The 21,853-nt window shown below is 57.2% G+C and overlaps 1 protein-coding gene across 2 annotated transcripts; it reads left to right on the top strand.

Annotated features, from left to right (window-relative positions):
- Nucleotides 1-1,315: 1,315 nt before the first annotated feature.
- Nucleotides 1,316-21,727, top strand: DHX38 (DEAH-box helicase 38). Of its 2 annotated transcripts, none has more exons than XM_067543395.1 (27): nt 1,316-1,450; nt 7,813-8,205; nt 8,936-9,123; nt 9,291-9,401; nt 9,824-9,992; nt 10,159-10,277; nt 10,388-10,464; nt 11,247-11,402; nt 12,644-12,805; nt 12,922-13,029; nt 15,571-15,683; nt 15,768-15,905; nt 16,208-16,394; nt 16,473-16,658; nt 16,868-17,008; nt 17,111-17,226; nt 17,360-17,471; nt 17,689-17,796; nt 17,936-18,048; nt 18,548-18,756; nt 18,860-19,014; nt 19,111-19,266; nt 19,374-19,508; nt 19,585-19,710; nt 19,867-19,962; nt 20,149-20,270; nt 20,439-21,727. In XM_067543395.1, exons 2-27 carry the CDS (start codon nt 7,883-7,885, stop codon nt 20,521-20,523), a joined length of 3,711 nt encoding a protein of 1,236 aa, XP_067399496.1. In that variant the 5' UTR covers nt 1,316-1,450; nt 7,813-7,882; the 3' UTR covers nt 20,524-21,727. The 2 variants fall into 2 exon arrangements, with proteins under 2 accessions (XP_067399496.1, XP_067399495.1); XM_067543394.1 differs by having other exon boundaries at nt 1,338-1,450; nt 7,840-8,205.
- Nucleotides 21,728-21,853: the final 126 nt, after the last annotated feature.

Raw genomic sequence — 21,853 nt, 5'->3', positions numbered from 1 at the left:
TCTTCGATTGTTCAAAATTCTTCATATAACTTGCCCGTTCAATACGTTTATAAATTCTGCACGCTTCACCAGCTTCATATGTCCTTCAGAAGAACACTCTTTTGGCAATGATAAGACAGTTTCTTTTGCACATTATCGTCATGGAGGTCATATGGTTTCATAAATAACTTGGAGCTTGCTGATAGAAAAGCAGAACATCTTTTCACGCTTCCTTCATTCACTTTCACTGAGACTCTTCAGTCTGAAGTTCACCACATAACCCTAAAATGTGTTATTCAGTCTGCATCCTAGCTTGTCTAGATTGGACATCGATTCAATCAGTGAAGTCACTTTAGTTCCAGAGGGGTAGCTGTGTTAGTCTGTATACAGCAAAGAGAACGAGAGTTCTGTGGCACTTTAAAGACTAACACATTTAATATTTGTAGACATAAGCTTTCGAGAGACTTCAGCTCTCTTCTTCAGATGCAGTAATACAGAAAATAGGTAACACAGAGGTATCTCATAGGTTTCCAGGTGCATTGAGAACAATGGGGGAGGTGGAGTTCCTGTGAACCAGTTTGACTCCAGAGCGTCGATCCTGTCTGTAACTATTGGCAGAGCACGGCTCCAGGAGAAACGGAACAACCCCGTCATTTTATTTGTCTCCAACCACTAGCCGGTATCACCTGCGGGCATTGATCGCCGCAAAGACCGGACGTGACGCCACATGGCGCCGTGGCCAAGAGCCGGGCCCAGGGCCAGCCCGGGACGAGCGCAGGCGGCTGTGCTGAGTTCCAGCCCCGCCGACCGGCAGCTCGTTGGCGCGCTGAGCTCCCGGGGAGCGTGACCGTGACCGTGCACAGCCGCTCGTCCCGCGGCCTGGTGCCTGTCCGAGCGCGGCACGGCCGGGTGCACCGCCACACGCGCGAGCCAGGCCAGGCCGGCCTCTCGGGGGCTGGGGAAGGGCCTGTCCCATGGCGGAGGATGGGGACGGGGGACGGGTGACAGCCCCCTGGCCCTGGTCCTGGTCCTGGCCCTGGCCTGTGAGTGCAGGTCTGGTCTGGCCCGGCCCGGCCCGGCCCGGCCCGGCCCACCATTACAGCCCAACTCGGGGGGGGGGAGGGGCGGCACAGCACAGCACAGCACAGCCTGGCGCTGTTACGTCACGTGACACAGCTCCATCCTTTATTCCGCTTCCGGGTCAGCCTGGGCCCGGCCCGGCCCCCCGCCCGGGCGGAGGTTGGGCCAGGGGGCCTCTCTAGCCGCCCACTGGCCTCACTCTATGATGGGAGCCAGTCTCCTGGCTGGTCTCTCTATGGTGCGTGGCGGGGTAGAGCGGCGCGGCGCGGCGGTGGCGCGGGGCATTGTGGGACGGGAATGGCGGCGCTCAGTGAGCGGGGCCGGCGGCGCTGAGGCGGCTGCGGGACGGGGGCCGAGGAGACGCGCGCGGCGGGGCCCCGGGGGCCGAGAGGTGAGGGGCCGGCCGGGGGGGGCGGCCCGCCGGGGCGCTGAGGGGTTCTCGGGGCACCGGGAGTCGCCTCCTTCCCCCGCGCCTCCAGCGAGCGAGCGGGAGACTCGGTCTCGGACTCGGTCTCGTCGGGGCGGGCGGGTGTCGGCTCCCGGCCCGCTTCGCCTGCCCCGCTCGGCGCGGCGCGGGGCTCGGCAAGGATCGCCGTTGTGCTCGGCGCAGGACGCCGCACAGCCAGAGCGTCCCGTGTCCGCTGGCGCCAGGCTGAGCGGCACTTGCTTTTCCTCTCCAGCCAGCGTCTGTGCAGAGCCGGGCTCCAGCCCGCCACGAAACGCGCCTGGACAGCGAGCCGTGTGGTGTGGTGTGTGGTGTGGTGTGGTGTGTTGTGGTGTTGTGCTGTCTTGAGTCGCAGGCAGGGCGAGCCGCTGTCTCTTCCACGTTGCTTTTCACCCTCGAGTGGATGTGATGGTTTCTGTTCTCGTTGAGGGTTTTCCATTGGTTGTTCTGGGCCGGGCGAGGGTGGACAGCTGAACTTGCACTACACCAATGGGCCATCACCGAGACATCCGATTCTCTGGTGACCATCTTGTACTCCAAGACATAGGGCGTAGTTTTCAGTATAGTTACATTATTCCCTGAATATTATCGCTCACTACGAGATGCATGTCTGGGTAAGGTTAAGATTTTTGTCTCAGTTATTTTTAGTAAAAGTCGTGGACAAGATTGCAGGCAATAAACAGAAATTCACAGGAGCTGTGACCTGTCCAACACTTCTACTAAAAACAACAGGTGGAGAGAGTGGGGTGGGCGGGAGGGGAAGGAAAGACAGCGGGAGCCTCATGAGGACAGCCCCAGTTCCAGCCCCTGCCACAGTCATGGGATTTATGACTTCTCTGACCCACCTGACTAAACTGTATCCTTAGTAATTGAGTATCAATAAGTTCATACCTTGAAAGCGTATATTTGGTGTACTCAGTGTTGTTGTAGCTGTGTTGGTCTCAGGATATTGGAGAGGCAAGAGTTAATATCTTTTATCAGACCAACTTCGGTTGATGAGAGAGACAAGCTTTTGAGCCTGGGAAGGGTACTCTGAGTGTCACAACTAAATACAAGGCAGAGAACAGGTCATTTAGCATAAGTAGTTAAAACATTGTAAGAGACTATACTAAGTGAAATGGCCTATTAACACCTTTGCAGTAACCCAGGAACCCCCTCGTCTCACCTTCAAATAACCCCCAATCTCATCAAGATCATCATCAGAAGTAGGCTCCCTGCAGGCCAGCACACACCAACTCACAGTGGCACCAGACCCTGTCATAACAACACATGCAAAACTTGCAGGCATACTTCCACACCGACTATGATCAGTAGTGCACTCCGCAGCACACCTTTCGAGAGCCATGGTCCTACACATGCTTATCACAACATATGGTATACTTCATCCAGTGCACCAAATGCCTCAAGAACAACTATGTGGGTGAAACGAGGCAATCACTATGCTCTCAAAGGGATTCACAGAAAAATGAAAAAAGACAAAATCACCGTATCAACCCTGGAAGAACACTTTTCACAAAATAATCACTGTATAGCTGATCTCTGTCCTCACCTCAAAGGAAACCTGAACAATGCCTTCAAAAAATGAGCCTGGGGTTAAATTCATAACTTTGCATGACACCAAACATCCTGGTCTTAATAAAAACACTGGATTTATGGTTTATCACAACAATCTGTAACCTACTAACCCCTCCCATTTTTTGTTTTATTACTGCAAAGCTGTTAACAGGCCACTTCACTTTGAAGGGTCTCTTACCATTTGTTAACTACTTATGCTAAACAATCTGTTCCACCTTGTATTTAGCTGTGGTGTTGACCCCGAATACCTTTCCCAGACCCAAAGAACTCTGTAGCTGGAAAGCTTGTCTCTCTCACCAACAAAAGTTGGTCCAATAAAAGCTATTGCTTACCCACCTTGTCTCTGTATTAGATGTAGTGAGTTTATTAGGTCTGAAACAGGAGTTGCATGTAAAGAATAGTGCACCAATGGACCACTGTATCATTAGGACCTGAGAGTCCTTCGTGGTGCAGCTTGTACCCTGGAGAGTCCAGGCTGGGAGCGAGGTGGGGGGACTGTGCTGGGCTGGTGGGCTCAAGGCATGGGGCCAATGGCTTGGGCTGGGCAGAGCAGTAAGGCTAAGGCAGCGGGCAGTGAGTGTGTCCAGCTAGGTCCCATGAACCTTTTGCTCACTGGGGCCAGGCTGCTGTGTGGGGAGATTTGTGCTGCATCTGGGGTGTTACCCACACATTCTAGGGCACCCCACATTTTCCCAGTCTGTAGGGCTCCTGGTAAAAGACACCTACTTTTACCCAATTCATAGGGCTCAGGGCCACCTGTACCCAATTCATAGGCTTGGGGGTGAAACGAACCTGGTTTCTTTAAGTACCCACACCCTTTCCCAGTTCGTAAGGCTCCGGGTGTATTCTACTGTGGGTTTGCAGGACCTTTTACCACTGAGCGAGCCTTACATAGTAATAGTGGTAATCTCTATTTATTAATGATCACCAAACATAATACATATGGTTAAGATTTTGTCATGGTTATTTTTAGTAAAAGTCTCAGACAAGTTGGGGGCAATAAACGAAAATTCATGGAAGCCGTGACTGTCTGTGGCTTTTACTAAAAATAACCGGGGTGGGGGAGGCATGACAGCTGGAGCCCCATGAGGGGTGGGAGGTGGGGGGGAATGACAGCCTGAGCACTGCTGCCATGGGGCAGGTGTGCACAGCCCCATCTGTGGGGAGTAGGGGTGCACAGTCCCGGCTCCAGCCGCAGCTACTGAAACTGAAGAAGTTACGGAGGCCAGGTAAAGTCACAGAATCTGTTACCTTCATGGCTAAATCATATCCTTAATAATATACATGCTCAACATACTCTGCTCACCAATCCTGGTAAGGCAGGTGGATTTTCCCTGTTGGCCAGACAAGGTCAGTCTCATCTGGGTTCTAGTTGCTGCACGTCACGGCTGTGCGGGGGATTCTAGCAGCTCTGATCTTGGGCTGTATCTTGGAGATGAATTCTTTCAGGTCTTTCCTTCTTATTCTTCATGTTCCAGCTGGCCTTCCTTTAGGACCCCAGCTTTATAGTGAAACTTGAGTCCTGCTTAGCTATACCGTAACCAATCATTTTATTAAAATATTACAAAACAATTCTTTGACAAATCCTAACATATTGCAAAATCGTTTGTTAACCAATCATACCCAACCACCTTAGTTAATTTAAATATTGCACATTTAGTTATACAACAGACAGAAATAAAGAACCAGACATAAACCATACAAATAAACCATAGGGAAATGAGGACTATAAAGACAAAAAAATAAAAAGGTGTAGATTTCACAGTCACAACCGTTGATAAGTGATTTCTTGCTAGACAGAATGCTATCAAACCAAGTTTTCTTTAAACCTCTTAAGATCTGTTTCTTTATCTGGGGGTGGTAGATACCATTAGGACAGTAATGCAGTCTTAGCAGCCTGTTGTGACATTGTCTGATGTAATTTAGATGGGGATTTGAAGATGTGTCCACATGCTTCTTAGCTTATGGCTGCTGTCTCTCCTAATATGGCTGCTACTGCTTAGTCAAAAAAAAACAAGGCCTTAGACCTTACAGGGGCGGGGCAGGCAGAGGGTTTGGATGGAACATGCCAAGTGAGCACTGCTCTTTTACTGCACAGTACCAAAACAAGGCATGTTCCATGACCTTGCACATTTAAAACTGATACAAAGGGAAATATGTTTCAGCCTGTGTATAATTAGCTTCTGGAACTCATGGCCTGAGATATCAATCAGCCAGTAGCTTGGTAGGGGTCAATAAAGAACTTGGACATCTGTATTGTGACTGAGAATATCCAGTGTTGCATTAGGATAAAAAGAGGGGTGCAGTTCCTTCTCTTCTAGAGAGTAAAGCACCTGTCTAATTAATGGGGATTTTCTGATGGGCAGGTTATTCCATAACTGCACACTCAAGGTTTCTTGCATCTTTTCTCTGAAGCTGCTGGTGGTACAGGCCACTGTCTGAGACAGGGTCCTGGACTAGATGGGCTCCCAGTCCAGTCTGGCCTCACTATCCTTGTGTTCCTAAAAGATTGCTTTGTATAGATAATATTTTAGGATGCCATAAGGAGGTCAGTTTATTCTGACATTGAGCGTGGAAAGAATGTGCAGTACGGCAGGGAAGGCTGATGGTTTGTCCAAGAATGTGGGAGGGGCCTTTTTTCAAGTGATTGAAAGGGCTTTTACCCATGAGGGGGACTGTTGCTGAGATGAGCTCTTGGGGGGGTTTGGCCTTTGAAAGGAGATCTGGCTCCTAGGTGTCAGCCTGACAGTGTAAACATTCCCAGCAGGGTGGATTGATTTAAATCAAGGAGATTTAAATAATTGATGATTTAAATCACCAAGAGAAAATCATTGATTTAAATCAAGTTTCCCACGGATACTTAAACAATGGTGCAAATCTGATCACTAAAACATGTTAATTTACAACATCGAGGAGGGTACACTTTGTGTAATTTTTTAGATAACTTGGTTTGTATTCATTTAGGAAATAGTACATAATACTCATTACCTGTGTCAAGCTGCAGATGCAGCAGCAGTACTTTAGGAATGGTAAGAACTAAATCACACACACAGACACAACAGCACTTATATTTTATTACACTAAGTCTGAAATGGTACATAAATGTTTCACATTTGCAATTGCAGCAGTCTCCTGAGTTGACGGCTGATGGCTGTCCTTAAACTTTCTTGTTTAATTTTCAAATTTTATTAACTCTAACAGACAAGTCATCGCAACACTAAACGTACGCTGTCCTCAAAACTTCTACAACTAGCTCTCACCTTTCCCACGCCCACTGTCATTTTTATCATCGACTGAAACAGAAATACGAGTTTTCCTGCTTTTTCAACTCCCAGTCGATTTCTTAGTTTTGAGTGAATAATACCAAACGATGAAAATATTCTCTCTGTGCCTGCAGAGGAAGCTACTGCTGTGAAAAGTTGGCTTAGCAACTGAAGGAACTGTGTTTCAAGGTGCCTGGCTAATGATTTCCACCAGTTCAGGGCAGTGACTTTGTTCAAAACATCATCAGTAAACATGTACCGTTTCAATGGTTCTGCTCCAGCCCTGAAATTTATTATGACTGGCATAACTGAGGAGTGATTTCTTCAGAAGTTAGGCATCTACCTTTATATCTGGGGTTGAGAATGTTAGCAAGAAAATGAGGTGGAGTTTTAGTGCTTGACCCATTCGCTTCTTTATTGCCTGCAGTTTAACTTTCTGGTGAGGCATTTCTTTCTTCAGTGTTTCTTGAAGTGCCTTCCAAATTTTGAGAGCATTGGCAGTGCAGCAACAATTTCTCTGAAGTTTGTTTAAGGCTATGGATATAGGCTTCAGTATACTGAACATATCCTCTACATTCCTCTTTAATCCAATGTTAGATACTTTGGATGAGATACTTCCATCTGTTTTATCACGTTTTTCTTCACAAAGTTTTATGAGAATAAGCCAGAAGCCATGACAGTTTTTCTGTGGCAAAAGTGTGCAGGAATATATGAAGCTGTGTGTGCACTGAATAATGTCTTCCCTTTTTCTTTCCAGTCCACTCCACTGTTCCTATCTACTCTGCCTCCATCCTTTGTCTCTCTGTCTTTAAGACAGTGCCTTAACTAACTCCTCTGCCTTGCGTGGCCCAGCTCCACCACCACATAAGCACAGAACAACAACAATCCTGTCCAGCCTGTGTCTGTCTTTGCACATGTGAGTTCTCTGCTGAGAAACTGAAACAGAAACAGACACTGAAAGCCCAGAACTTTCAAGAAGCAAGAGCTGGTCGTTAAGCTGGACAGACTGGAGCCATTCATTCATTTTTATGAGACTGTAGGTGTAGGTTTAGCATGTTTGTGATGAGATTTAATTGTAACTGGTATTTTTCAAACGAGAGAGAAATTTAGTATTTTATTGAGGATTTAAAAAAAAATTCGATTTAAATAAAAAAAAATTCCGATTTTTTTTTTTAATTTATTTTTTTTATTATTATTTAAAAAAAAAAGGTTGATTTTTATCCGCCCTGGTTCCCAGTGTAGTGTCTTGGGCCTTTGGACTTCTCGAGCACTGGTCCAGAAATGATTGATTCTTCTTCCCCTCAAGAGAAATTGGGACTCTGAGCTTCTGCCTCCTGTCCCCTGGGGCAGTGAGGGGCTTGCCTTTTTGAGGGAAGCGGTGCAGAGAGTACCATGTATGCCCCCTTCCTCCCCTCTTGTTAGTTAATCAGAAGCCCAACCCTCTGAGTCTCAACAACCTTGTCTCCTCAGACCAGTGCTTGACTGGGTTTCTTTCAGAGAGCTCCAGGGAAGAGACTGCGTGGGCCAGAAGACCCTAGCGATGGAGGATGTCCCTGAGGACACTTCGATGCATCGGCTGGAAGGAACTGATCTGGAGACACAGGTTGGAGGCTTGATCATCAAGAAGAAAAGTGCCTGCAGTGAGCAGCATGTCTTCAAAGCTCCGGCCCCCCGCACCTCACTGCTGGGGCTGGACTTGCTGGCTGCACAGAAACGCAGGGAGCGAGAGGAGAAGGAAGACACAGAGGACAAGAAGAAGTCCAAAGTCTCTTCCTACAAAGACTGGGAGGAGGTCAAAGATGACTTGGGAGGCTCTGAAGAGGAGGGGAGCGACAGGGCGAGCAGGAGCAGCCGGCAAGACAGGTGAAGGCCCTGGCACTGGGTGTGAGGGGAGTTCAGGGCTTCTCCCATCCCTTGGGTGCCTGCTTTGTCCTACTTCTCAGGAAGGGGCTTGGAGTGAGTGCTGAAGGCAGCGTGGCTGATTCATGAAGTTAGTTGTGCTGGGCACAGGGCACATGGGACAGAAGCTGTGGGCACCGAGCGCTGGGGAGAGGAGAGACTGAAGCTTTTTCTGAGTTGGGAGTTGTTGATGGGCTGAACTCTGCTAGGGAGAGTGACGGGTAATGCATGGAGATGAGGTGGGGGGGGGAGGGGGCTTTGGTGGACACAAGTCTGGTTGCCTCATAAATGTATCGGAGAAGGAGCCAGGTGTTCCTTGGGCAAGACCTTGTCCTAGTCCTCTTGCTTTTGGGGATGGGAGTGTTTCCTACTGGTTCTTGGTAGGGTTTTGTCTCAGCTACTGAGGCTTGTGCTGTCCCCCTGGAGTCTGCTGAGGCCAGCTGGAGGGAGGCAGTGGGCTCCCTTGGAGATGTTCTCTGAGTGAAGGGCAAGAATAGGTCTGCCAAGCGGTGAGCTAGAAGAACATGCAGCAGGCAGCAATGCTCAGCTCCTTGGCACGTGTCCAGTTGCAAACTCCTGGCTAGGCTAGTAGTGAAAGAGGCCAAGCTCGTGCGTGGCATGTCAGGAGCAGTGGGAGATGCAGGCAGAGCTACGGTGAGTTCCTGAGACTGCTGCACGGCCATTTGTTTCTCAGGCATTACCGCTCTGCCCACGTGGAGACGCCATCCCACACGGGAGGGGTCAGCGAGGAGTTCTGGGAGCGCAGCCGGCAGCGGGAGCGGGAGTGGCGGGAGCATGGAGTCTACGCCTCCTCCAAGGAGGAGAAGGAGCACAAGCGGGGGCGCAATAGAGAGCGGGACCACGACCGCAAGCGGGACCGAGGTAATTGTCCTTGAGACCGTTGTGATTGCCAGCACGGGTCTGGGGACCTGGCTTTGGCTGCTCCGTAACCCTGGGCCAGATCCCAGTGTGCTGTCCTGAGTCTGGGCTGCGGTGGGCTCTGGGAGGCTGTTGGTGCCTGGGGTGCTGATCGGGCACTCTGTTTGCAGAGGAGCGGGACAGGAGCCGTCATAGCAGCAGCCGGTCGGAGAAGGATGGCTCATCGGACAGGGGCAGCAGCAGGAGGAGCGAACCAGAGAGCCCCAGACACCGACCGAAGGGTAGGAGCCGCTGCCCTTCCTCCAGAACTCCTCCGCAGGAGCTGGTGGGAGGGTTCGTGGTGCTGTCACGAGGGGAGGTTGGAGTGGAAGTCCCTGGATGCCGTGAGCTTTCCCTGTGAGTGGGATGGGGATCTGTGCAGGTATGTTATGTGGCCTGGGGTGATCTGAGTCCGTGCCTGGCCCGTGGCAGCACCATTGCGGCTCTGGCTGGCATGGGGAGCCATGGGAACTGGTCCCCTGGGAGCTTGTCTCCTTAGCTCTCTGGGTCGGCCCATAGAAAGCCCAGCGTGAGTGTGTGTGAACACGTGAGTGAGTGGCCCCCTGGCTCTGCCCCTGTTGGAAGGTGACAGGCCTGGGCTGCAGCTGGGCAGGGGCCTGGCATGGCTCAGCATGAGGCATCAAGCCCAGTCTCCTATCCCCAGATGCAGCCACGCCATCTCGCTCGAGCTGGGAGGAAGACGACAGCGGCTATGGCGGCTCACGGCGCTCGCAGTGGGAGTCTCCCTCCCCCACACCTTCCTATAGGGATTCTGAGCGGGACCGCCATCGAGCATCCTCCACCCGTGACACGGACAGGAGGGACCGGGACAGGTAGTGGGGGGCTGGAGGCGGGGGGCAGCGGGCTGTGGGCAGGGCTGCACTCGCTGGTGATGCTGCGAGGGTGGCAGTGTGTGGCTGGTGAGCCATAGGTTGCTGTGCCCTCTGGTGGGTCCATGAGGGCTGGCCAATCATTCCTGCTGTGCTGCTGTCCTCGTAGGTCAGTGAAGAGCAAATACCCCGATGAGACACCGCTGCCCACCCCGTCCTACAAATACAACGAATGGGCTGATGACCGGAGACACTTGGGGGCCACGCCGCGGCTGTCCAGGGGGAAAGGTGAGGCAGAGGGGAGCCCAGACTGCCTGGCCCCTCCTTCATCACTCCGAATAGCCCAGGGACTGGCTTCCCCGGGGCGCCTGGGCTGACCAGCTTGTTCCTTCCTTCAGGCCGGCGAGAAGACGGAGAAGAGGGGATTTCCTTTGAGACAGAGGAGGAGCGCCAGCAGTGGGAGGATGACCAACGGGTAAGAGCCTCTTGGGGGCGTCAGAGCGTGGTCTGGGGTGGCGGGCAGTGGGCTGTGTGCCAGGATCTGGCCACAGGGCATGTGGCCAATGGAAATGGCCGTGGGGCTCTTCTGGACCTCGACTTCTTTGGATGAGGCTTGCTGAGCAGAGCGCACACAGCATGGGCAGGAGACACCCCCAGGCAGGCAGAGCTGTGTGGGGGTCTGTGAGAGGGGCTTGGTGCAGGGCTCCAGTGCGTCTGGTGGAGGAGGCTCAGCAGGGTGCTTGCCGTACATGGATGCTGCCGTGATGGGCAGGGCCCGTGTGTATGTGTGTGTGGTGGGGGGGGGTGCACTAGGGGTCAGGTGTGGGATCCCGTCGGCGTTGGGGGGCTCAGTGCAGGGTCCCTGTGTTGGGGGGCTCGTTGGAGGGTGGGGCTCAGCTGTGGGATCCCACGGAAGCTGGGGTCGGGGTGTGGAGATCAGGACACTGCGTTCCCACAATGATGTCTGAACCCTTTTGTGGATGCTGTTGAGCTGTTGGCTCCCCCCAGTGGCGAGACTGAGTCTGGCTGCTCTCCATCGCAGACATGCATGTGCAAATCGAGGCCACCTGACTCGTGTTAGCGTGGGGCAGCCCCTGCTCAGAGCAGGCCTGCTCAGCCTGCTCTGACTGCCCACCCCTCGGCTGTGAGCCAGGCCCCGAACTCCCCCCGCTCCTCAGCGCACCGCCCCTCTCGCAGTTCGGTGGCAGGCAGAGTGCGCAGCCCCCTTGAGCTCACCCCGCCTGCCCTATCTCTCAGCAAGCCGACCGGGACTGGTACATGATGGACGAGGGTTATGACGAGTTCCACAACCCCTTGGCCTACTCGTCTGAGGAGTACGTGAAGAAGCGGGAGCAGCACTTGCACAAACAGAAGCAGAAGCGCATCTCTGCGCAGCGGAGGCAGATCAATGAGGTAGGAGTGCAAGGCGGGGCCAGGCTGCTTTGAACGCTGAGGGCATCTGCCATCCCAGGGAGTCCCGTGTTACTGATGGGGGTGGGGAAGGGACGACAGGTCCTGCAGATCAGGAGGTGGCGGGAATAGAAGAAGGTGGCTTTGGGCTGGCCTAGCACTGGGCAAGGGACATGAGGAGCTGCTGGCTCTGTGGGGTCTGACCGAGCCATGCCCCTTGGCTCTGCCCACCCTGGTGTGCGGATGGACGGTGGGAGCTGTTGTCCTGCCCTGGGTCTGGGTGTCCCAGTGCTCTACGTGTGTTTGGTTGGCAGGGCCCAGGTGCTGTCACCTGGAGGTGGGTTAGAACTGCAGCGATGGATCCCCTCCCCAGTGCAAGCACACACAGTGCTGGTGTGTCCGGACTCCCTGCAGTGTCTGAGGGAGAGCGTGTCTGTCACCCAGCATCCAGTGACAAGGGCCTCCCCCTGGGGAGCCACTTCTGCAGCGAGTCTGCCTCCATCCCCCGGCTTGCCCTGCCCATGGCGCCCCTGGCTGTCCCTGTCCCTCTAGGTGTGCACACTCAGTGGTGCTGTCACTGTACCCCTGAGCGATCTCAGCTGTGCAGGGCAGGTGTAGTGCATCTAATCTTCCCTCCCAGGCATCGTCACTTTCATGGCTACTTCTCTGAACCTGCTCGGCTTCTGTTAATGCGGTGCCCGGATCTGAACCCTGCATTGCCAGGGCCGTCTTCCTAGCCCTCCATTCAGGGGTCTCGCCCTCGGGGCTTGCAGGCGGGAGACCTCTGCACATGCATCCTCAAACACATTCTTGGGAGCTGGGTTGCGTGGCAGTCGGACCTGGCTTCTAGCCCACAGTCTGTGCTAGCGTTTTTCCCAGCACGACTGGCCTGGCTGAGCCCCACAGCCCCATCCCACCACCTCACCGGGCATGCACTGTGTCTGCCATCAGCTTGCTGAGAGGGCTCATGGTAACCGCACCCAGCCTGACAGCCGCCCCCATGGCTGTCGTATTGCCCTGGAGCAGAGCGCTCTGACAGCGGGCAGCCAGACAAGTCAGAGCGCTCTTTGTGGGTGAGAATGGGGGACCCGTATTGTGCTTCGCTGCAGCTGAGATGTGAGGAATCTCTTCTTCATCCTTGGTGTGGCAGGCCGAGGAGGGCAGCCCCTTACAGTCTAGGGTACTGCGCCCTCCCCACAAGCCGAGTGGGTATGTGAAGCTGCTGCTGTATGGTTCTCCTTCAGGATAACGAGCGCTGGGAGACCAACCGCATGCTGACGAGCGGGGTGGTCCATCGGCTGGAGGTGGATGAGGACTTTGAGGAAGATAACGCAGCCAAAGTGCACCTTCTTGTGCACAACTTGGTGCCCCCATTCCTGGATGGGAGGATCGTCTTCACCAAGCAGGTAGGGGCTCTGCGGAAGCCTGCTGCTCTGCCAGTGGGGAGAGCCACTGGGTCACTGCAAGGAAGCTTTGTCCGTGCTGATTTGGGACCTCTCCCTCTCTTGCCCCTTCCCTTCAGCCAGAGCCAGTCATCCCGGTCAAGGATGCCACTTCGGATTTGGCAATCATTGCCCGCAAAGGCAGCCAGTTGGTGCGCAAACACAGGGAACAGAAGGAACGCAAAAAGGTAGGTGCCAGGGCGTGGCTGCCATCTCCTGGTGGGGTTGATTTGTTTTACTCGTAAGTGCTCTGGAGCCCCAGTCACGTACAGGTGCTGTACAGACACAGACCCAAGGGATGGTCCCTGCCTCGAAGAACTTACAAAGAACGAGCTACAAACAGGCTAGCAAGGGACTACAGGGAGCCAACGAGACAGCATTGGTCTGCAGGATAGGCCCTGGTCTCCACCCAGCAGCAGCCTAGGTCCTGGCAAGGTATTCGTAGGCATCATGGCACAGGAAGGGGCAAGCTTGCATTTGTCCAGGCCAGAGAAGGATGTTGCTGTAATCAGGCACAAGGTGACGAGGTTTCAGCTGTGTGGATGGAGAAGAAGGGTGTATGTTAGAGATCTGATGCAAAAAGAAGCGGCAAGATTTAGACATCGCCCAGATGTGAGCACCTGGATACAGGTCCGTATGGAAGGTGACGCCCAGGTTACAGGGCTGAGTGTCAGGCAGGATGGTAGTGTTGTTACCCGTGACTGAGAGAAGGTCGTGGCAGGAGCACTGGTTTAGCCATGTTGAGCTTGGACTGATAACTGAGCATCCCTGAGGAGATGTCAAAGAGACAGGCCGAGACTTCAGTGTGGGCAGAAAGAGATGGGTCGGGAGTGGAGAGGTAGCTCTGTAGACACCTGCATAAGCCCGTGTCTTCTTGCCCTGTCCTCAGAGGTTAACTAAAACAGGTGTTCTCCTTCCTCATTGTAACAACCTTTAAGTACTTGAAAACTGTTATCATGTCTCCCCTCAGTCGTCTCTTCTCCAGACTAAACAAACCCAGTGTTTTCCATCTTCCCTCACAGGGCAGGTTTTCTAGACCTTTCATCATTTTTGTTGCTCTTCTCTGGACTTTCTCCAATTTGTCCACATCTTTCCTGAAATGTGGCGCCCAGAACTGGACACAGTACTCCAGTTGAGGCCTAATCAGCGCAGAGCAGAGCAGAAGAATTAGTTCTCGTGTCTTGCTTACAACACTCCTGCTAATGCATGCCAGAATATTTGCTTTTTTTTAAAAAGTGTGACACTGGTGACTCATATTTAGCTTGTGATCCACAATAACCCACAGATCCCTTTCCACGATACTCCTTCCTAGGCAGTAATTTCCCACTGTGTGCGTGCGTGTGTGCGTGTGTGTGTGCGTGCGTGCGTGCAACTGACTGTTCCTTCCTCCGTGCAGCACTTTGCATCTGTCCTCCTTGAATTTCATCCTGTGAACATTGCCTTCCTTCTGTTTGCTGTATTCTTTTTTATAGCTAGGTTCACTTCCCCTCTGAGCGAGCTGGTTTTTTAATCAGTGCAGCCTTTCTTGGGTCTCTAGAGAGTGCTGGAGAGGATCCCTTTGTTACTCTGTGTGCCTGAGGGAGACGTTTAGGGCTTGAGTCTTCACAATCCAGTGGCTGGAAGATGAAGATGGACAAATGCAGATTAGAAATAAGGCATGAGTTTTTAATAGTGAGAGTGGGAACAGCTTACCACGGGATGTGGTGCATTCTCCAGCACTTGAAATCTTCAAATCAAGATTGGTGTCTGTCTAAAAAAGTCTGCTCTAGCTCTTCCAGGAGCTATGGGCGTGGTGCTGCAGGAGTCATGGCCTGGGTTCCACAGGAGGTCAGACTAGATCGGGGATCTTCACTGTTTTTCAGGCGGGGGCACTCCACCTGCCGGGCAGAGGGGAAAGAGCCGCCCCCTCCGCTCTTGCACGCCCAGGATCCTGCGAGGCCATGAGTGAGTCAGCACTAGGCGGGGCTGGGGAGCCGAGGCCAGCAGCTGAGTTACCGCTGGGAGCAGCAGGCACAAGAGCGGGAGGGGCACTGAGGGAAGCGCTCACCTCTGCCTCCCGGTGACTTGGGGAGCAGCAGGGCTGCAGCTGCCACCCCCACCCCCCGCAGCGGTGTTGCCTCCTGGTAGTTTTGCCCCCTCCGCCGAGATCCCCCCGTGAAGAGGCATGAGCAGCAGGTGTGGGGAGCCTCGGAGGGAGGCGGCGACACCACCAAAAGGCAACCACTGCTGGGCGGGGTGGGGGCGGCTGCAGCCCTGCTGCTCCCCCATGTCGCCGGGAGGCAAAGAGGCACCAGCCGGCGCTGAGCTCTTCCCGCCGTGCTTCTCCCGTTCCTGTGGCCACTGCTCCCAGCAGTAACTCAGCTGGCCTTGGCTCCCCCGCCCCGCGCGGTGACCTGCCCAGTGTCACTCACCGCCTCGCAGGGCCCTGTCCGGGAGCGTGCAGAGCAGAGGGGGCGGCTCTTCCCTCTCCTGGATTGGTGGGCTGCGCTGCCCACCTGGAGAACCCCCCTTGCCCGCACAGCTCCGTCCCCTTTTCCCGGTCGGGGCGTTAGTCAGGGAGCCGCAGTTAGCTGCCACTGGCTCGCAGGCCTTGCAATGAAGAGCACTGGACTAGATGGTCACAATGGGCCCTTCTGGCCGTAACATCTAGGAGTGTCCCATCTGGCTTGTGGCTGCAGAGGCCTGGCACGGGTGGTGGTGAGCTGGCGCTTTGCTCTCTGCCCTTTCAGGCTCAGCACAAGCACTGGGAACTGGCTGGCACCAAACTGGGAGACATTATGGGCATCAAGAAAGAGGAGGAGCAGGACCAGACCTTGACGGAGGATGGCAAGGTGGATTACAGGTAGGACCTGCATGGTGGGATTCTGAGCCCAGGACCTGGCTGAGGCCCATGGAGTCCCCCACTCAGAGCTGCTGTGTCCCCCAGGACAGAGCAGAAGTTCGCGGATCACATGAAGGAGAAGAGTGAGGCTAGCAGCGAGTTCGCTAAGAAGAAGTCGATTGTGGAGCAGAGGCAATATCTGCCCATCTTCGCTGTGCAACAGGAGCTGCTCACCATCATCAGGTACCGCTGCCAGCCCCTCCCTCGTGGGCGGCTTCTCTTAGGTCTAGAGGCAAAGCCAGAAGGGGCCGTTGGCTCCTGTACAGCCTGGTCCAGAGCCTCTCACCCGCTCGCCCGGGTGGAGCCCACTCACTTGTCTGACTGACGCGTCAGGAGCTGGGGATCCTGCTTCTTTCCCAGCTCCCTTCCCAGGCACAGGCAGTTCTCTGCATGGAGAGCTCCCTGGGCTGCCTGGCGAGGGCAGGGAAAAGGGGTGTCTCCCCCCGACCGCTGCTGCGAGAAGCCCTCTTCCTGCTCTGCCCTAGGGATAACAGCATTGTGATTGTGGTGGGCGAGACCGGGAGTGGCAAGACCACCCAGCTGACGCAGTACCTGCACGAGGACGGCTACACTGACTACGGCATGATTGGCTGCACCCAGCCCCGCAGGGTGGCTGCCATGTCGGTAGCCAAGCGGGTCAGCGAGGAGATGGGCGTCAGCCTGGGAGAGGAGGTGAGCGGCCAGGCCCCGGGGCAGCCTGTTGGGTTGTGCGCGCGGTGTGCGTGCGGTGCTGACCTCTCCGCTCTGCAGGTGGGCTACGCCATCCGCTTTGAGGACTGCACGTCTGAGAACACGGTCATCAAGTACATGACGGACGGGATCCTGCTGCGGGAGTCCTTGCGCGAGGCCGACCTGGACCACTACAGCGCCATCATCATGGACGAGGCGCACGAGCGCTCGCTCAACACGGACGTGCTCTTCGGCCTGCTGCGAGAGGTCAGGGCGCCCGAGGGTGGTGCTGGCACTCAGCCCCGCTCTCCTCAGTAGGGTGGTGCTGGGGTCAGCAGAGATGCCAGCCCAAGCCTGGCCTTCCGGGAGCACAGTGGGTGCCCTGGAGGGCTCGGGAGGGAAGGAAGCAGGGAGGTGGGGCTGTGGGGCGGGGGAGTGAGCTGTGCCCCTCTGCTGCCCTCGCTGTCTCTCTCCAGGTGGTGGCCCGGCGCTCAGACCTGAAGCTCATCGTCACCTCGGCCACCATGGATGCAGAGAAGTTTGCCTCCTTCTTTGGGAACGTTCCAATCTTCCACATTCCTGGCCGCACCTTCCCTGTTGACGTCCTCTTCAGCAAGGTACGCTGGCCGAGCGGCGGTGCTGGGGCCTGGGCAGGTCTGGCGGTGACCCGGCCCTGTACGCAGGGAAGGGAGTTGGGCAAACTGCTCTCTGCCTTTCAGACCCCGCAGGAGGACTACGTGGAGGCTGCCGTGAAGCAGGCCCTGCAGGTGCATCTGTCTGGGGCCCCTGGAGACATCCTCATCTTCATGCCGGGCCAGGAGGACATTGAGGTGACCTGAGTGGGCCTGACGGCGCTAGGCACCCCCCACCCCCCGCGCCCGGGGCCTGGTGGTGCTAGGCACCTCTCCCACCCCCGCCCGGGGCCTGGCGCCTTTGCTTGCTTTCACACCACTCTGTCCCCAGGTGACCTCGGAGCAGATCGTGGAGCACCTGGAGGAACTGGAGAAGGCCCCAGCTCTGGCTGTGTTGCCCATTTACTCTCAGCTGCCCTCTGACCTGCAGGCCAAGATCTTCCAGAAGGTACCACTTGGCGTGGGCCCCTGGGGGAGGGGAGCAGCGGCTGCTGGGCATGGGACTAGCCCAGGCAGAGCCCACTGTGGGGGCAGCATGTGAGACCCTGGATGTCTGACTGCAGACCCAGCCCTCCCCTTGGGGCTGATCCTGGCACCTCCTTGTTCGCTTCCGTGGGGGCTGGCGCTGTCGGCCCTCCAGGACGCTGACGCCTGGCGTGTTGCAGGCTCCGGACGGCGTCCGGAAATGCATCGTCGCCACTAACATTGCGGAGACCTCGCTGACCGTGGATGGCATCATGTTTGTCATCGACTCTGGCTACTGCAAGCTGAAGGTGAGCGGCGAAGGCTGGTGACGGAGCCCCTTGCGCCATGGCGCTTGGCTGGGGCCCCGCAGTGCCTTTCGGGCAGTCACGTGGTGGCCCTGCCCTGCGCCCCCCACCCTGTCTCACTGCTCCTTGCCTGCCCCGCCAGGTCTTCAACCCCCGCATAGGGATGGACGCCCTGCAGATCTACCCCATCAGCCAAGCCAACGCGAACCAGAGGTCGGGTCGAGCTGGCCGGACGGGCCCAGGTCAGTGCTTCAGGTAGGAGCCTTGCAGCATTAACCCTGGGTGCGGAGCTGCTGCGTCCTGTTGGACTTGGCTCTCGCGGCTCTGGGGGATGGCCTGGACTCGTGGGAGGGAGGGCAGGCTGAGCTGTGTGGCCAGCGGCCCCGTGCAGACCCCAAAGCGCCCCACCCTGCTGGGGTGCTCCCATGTCGGGGGTCTCCCACACCCCGGGGAGCAGCAGGTGCAGAGCAAGCTGCCGTGGCCCTGTCCCATCCTGGGCTTGCACTTGGGGCTCACTGAGCACCCGGGATCACCTGTGCTTGGAAAGGGACCTGGGGCTGCACGGATGCTGGGGGAGTGTGCAGGGCCTGATCCCTGCCCCAGAGCAGGGCAAGCCTCCAGGATCCTGCTCTAGGAGCAGTTCTGCCCTGGCGGGCTGGGGCTGGGGCAGGCGAGGGCCTGAGCTCAGTGGGGAAGCGGCGCCATCTGAGGGGTGGCTAGGGAGGGACTGGCACTCACCGCCTCAGTTCCCCAGGCTCTACACCCAGAGCGCCTACAAGAACGAGCTGCTGACCACGGCGGTGCCCGAGATCCAGCGCACCAACCTGGCCAACGTGGTGCTGCTGCTGAAGTCCCTGGGCGTGCAGGACCTGCTGCAGTTCCACTTCATGGACCCGCCCCCCGAGGACAACATGCTCAACTCCATGTACCAGCTGTGGATCCTGGGCGCCATGGACAACACAGGTAAGGGGGGCGGGGCGGGGCGGGACGGGGCGAGCTGTGGGGAGCTGGGGTGTGGGGGCCCTGCCAGCTGGTCTAGCTCCTGGCTCCTGTGTTGTTCTGGCAGGTGGCCTGACCTCGACGGGGCGGCTGATGGTGGAGTTCCCGCTGGACCCAGCCCTCTCCAAGATGCTCATTGTCTCCTGTGACATGGGCTGCAGCTCCGAGATCCTGCTCATTGTCTCCATGCTCTCCGTGCCCGCCATCTTCTACCGGCCCAAGGTGCGTGCTCCCCGCCGCCCCCTTCTCCCGGGTGGGGGCTGACCCTCCCCTGGGCTGAGGGCCCAGCGCTAACCCTGCCCCCCTGCTCCCTCCTAGGGCCGGGAGGAGGAGAGCGACCAGGTGCGGGAGAAGTTTGCTGTCCCCGAGAGCGATCACCTGACCTACCTGAACGTTTACCTGCAGTGGAAGAACAACAGCTACTCCATGCTGTGGTGTAACCAGCACTTCATCCACGCCAAGGCCATGCGGAAGGTGGGGCCGGGCTCCAAGGCCAGGGGCCGGAGGGTGGGGCTGGGGCTGGGGCCAGGGTGGGCCGCTCCCGAGTGTCACAGGCCCCTGACAGGCACATGCTCTTGCAGGTGCGGGAGGTGCGTGCCCAGCTGAAGGACATCATGGTGCAGCAGCGCATGAGCCTGGCCTCCTGCGGCTCAGACTGGGACGTCGTCAGGAAGTGCATCTGTGCCGCGTACTTCCACCAGGCTGCCAAACTGAAGGTGAAGGGCGGGGCCTGCAGGGCACAGGCTGGGGCAAAGTGCCACCCGAGCGCTGCTAACCCGCTTCTCCCCCCAGGGCATCGGGGAGTACGTGAACATCCGCACCGGGATGCCCTGCCACCTGCACCCCACCAGCTCGCTCTTCGGCATGGGCTACACGCCGGACTACATCGTGTACCACGAGCTGGTCATGACCACCAAGGTGAGCTGGCGGTGCACTCTGGGCAGGCGGGCCTGGCCCACCCCTGGGGCGTAGCCTGCGCGGCGCGGGCTGCAGCTGTCAGGAGGCGGGCTGGCAGCGGTGCCTGGGAAGGGGAGGATGGCACCGCTATGGCCTGGCCTGGCTTTCTCCCCGCAGGAGTACATGCAATGTGTCACGGCTGTGGATGGCGAGTGGCTGGCGGAGCTGGGCCCCATGTTCTACAGCATCAAGCATGCAGGGAAGTCACGCCAGGTAAGGCTCCTACCCGCTGCCAGGGGAGCAGGCCAGCAGCTCTGCCGGGACGGGGGCGGGGACACACACAAGGATGCCCAGAGGTGGTGCTTTGCAGCCAGCTGTGCCCACCCCCCTGCAGGCTTAGCCCCAGCTCTGAGCCGCGCAGCCCCCGCCCTCACAGCTCTTGCCTTGCTGCCGCGGCAGGAGAACCGCCGTCGTGCCAAGGAGGAGGTGTCGGCCATGGAGGAGGAGATGGCTCTGGCCGAAGAGCAGCTGCGAGCGCGCCGGGAAGAACAGGAGCGGCGCAACCCGCTGGGTGGCGTGAGGTGAGTGCAGGTCTGGCTAGCAGGGGCGAGCCCCATGTGCCAAAGGGCTGCAGCTGGGTGGGACTTGCCCACTGGGGCCCCGAGTGGCGGAGGAGCAGGGGCCGCGCCCTGGCGGCAGGTTCAGGGCCCCGCCCGCCCCGTGGCTAACGGCCGCGCGCTCTCTCGCAGGTCTCTGAAGATCTACACTCCTGGGCGAAAGGAGCAGGGGGAGCCCGTGACGCCGCGCCGCACTCCTGCCCGCTTCGGCCTGTGAGCAGGCGCTGACGCTTCCCGGCAGGGAGCTGCCCCGCTGAGTGTAAATGTGACTGGTGTGCTGGGGCCTGGCCCGGCCCGGCCCAGCCCGGCCCTGGCACCGCACACACCTTGGCACTGTTTGCTACAGAGGAGAAATAATTTTATTTGTATAAATGTTGGTGGCCTCCAGCCCTTGCTTCGTCCTGTGCTGCGCTTGGCGGGGGCCTGCCGCCTTGCCTGGATCTGCTCTGTGTCTGGCAGGGCCTGGTCCAGAGCAAACACAACTGCAGGCGGGGGTCAAAGCTTGGGGAGAGGGGGGAAGCAGCCTGTGTGTGAGGTCCAGCTCCTAGGCACTGGCCTGTCTCCACAGCCTGAATCTGTGGCCCAGCTTCGCACGGGGAGCTTGAGGGCTGGTGAAAATTCCCTCCCCCCAGCGTGGAGCTACGTCTGCTTACCCCCGGCCTGGGACGGTGGCGAACCCAGCGCAGCTACATGCTGCTCTCTGCAGCTCCTGGAGCCAGTGCTGCTGTGTGGGGCAGCCCTGGCCCCTGCCGTTCTAGCGTCTCTGAGGGTGAGGGCAGTGGCCCAGGCTATCGCTGCTGGGGGGGGATGTGCTGTACTGCGAGCCCCTCCCAGCCCTGCAGGCGGGTCGCCAGGTGTCCGGCTTTCGATGGGAAAGTCGGGTCCGAAAGGGCCCCGGAGGCCAGTCAGCGGTGCTGAGTGCAGCTCTCTGCCCTGCTGCCTGTGGGGCTCCCACTGCCCCGTCACCCTGGAGCCCTGCTCAGCTGGGGGGGGGGAGGGAGGGAGGGCGGCGCTGTCTGGTTTTTGCCATTGGAAAGGTGCCCGCCCCAGCCCTGCAGCACGGCATCCTGGCCCCTGGCTGGCTCCAGGGCTCGGGCTGGATCTCAGCCACCCTGCAGGGTCTCCTTGCAGCACGACCTGCCTGGGCCCCGGTAGGCCCGCTCTGACCTTCCCGGGTCGCAGTGGCAGGCCAGGTGTAGGCCTCGCGCTGTGGTAGCTCCGCTGCTGGGGGGAGAGCAGGACCCCCCGGCTACTGGCTGAGTCTGGCCCTGCCCCGGTTCCCAGCTGGAGAAGCCCCGCTGTCAGGTGTGCTCTAACCCAGGCTAGAGCCGGGACAGGCCCAGTGCTGCCCCCCCACACCCCCTGCGTGTCCGTCTCCCCCGCCCGCAGTGAATACACGGCTCAGCATGAGGGTGGACCAGCGACACCTTTAATGGATGCAATACACGGGCGCTGCAGCCCCCAGCCTGGCCAAAGCACGGGTAGAGGGGCGCTGGCAGCCTGCGCTGTGCCTTTATTTCGGGTCGGGCGGGGCCCGGGCCGGGGGC

The sequence above is a fragment of the Emydura macquarii genome, unplaced genomic scaffold (assembly GCF_026122565.2).
Source record: "Emydura macquarii macquarii isolate MOO-44397 ecotype Brisbane River unplaced genomic scaffold, CSIRO-AGI_Emac_v2 contig_839, whole genome shotgun sequence".
Lineage (NCBI taxonomy): Eukaryota > Metazoa > Chordata > Testudines > Chelidae > Emydura > Emydura macquarii.
The sequence above is the reverse complement of the archived record's forward strand: the minus strand, read 5'-3'. Positions and strand labels throughout refer to the sequence as shown.

Coding starts and splice junctions, on each gene's coding strand:
- DHX38 (XM_067543395.1), top strand. CDS start 7,883: ATGGAGGATGTCCCTGAGGACACTTCGATGCATCGGCTGGAAGGAACT. Junction 17,009..17,110: donor TTGACGTCCTCTTCAGCAAG/GTACGCTGGCCG, acceptor TCTGCCTTTCAG/ACCCCGCAGGAGGACTACGT. Junction 18,757..18,859: donor GGGCGCCATGGACAACACAG/GTAAGGGGGGCG, acceptor TTGTTCTGGCAG/GTGGCCTGACCTCGACGGGG.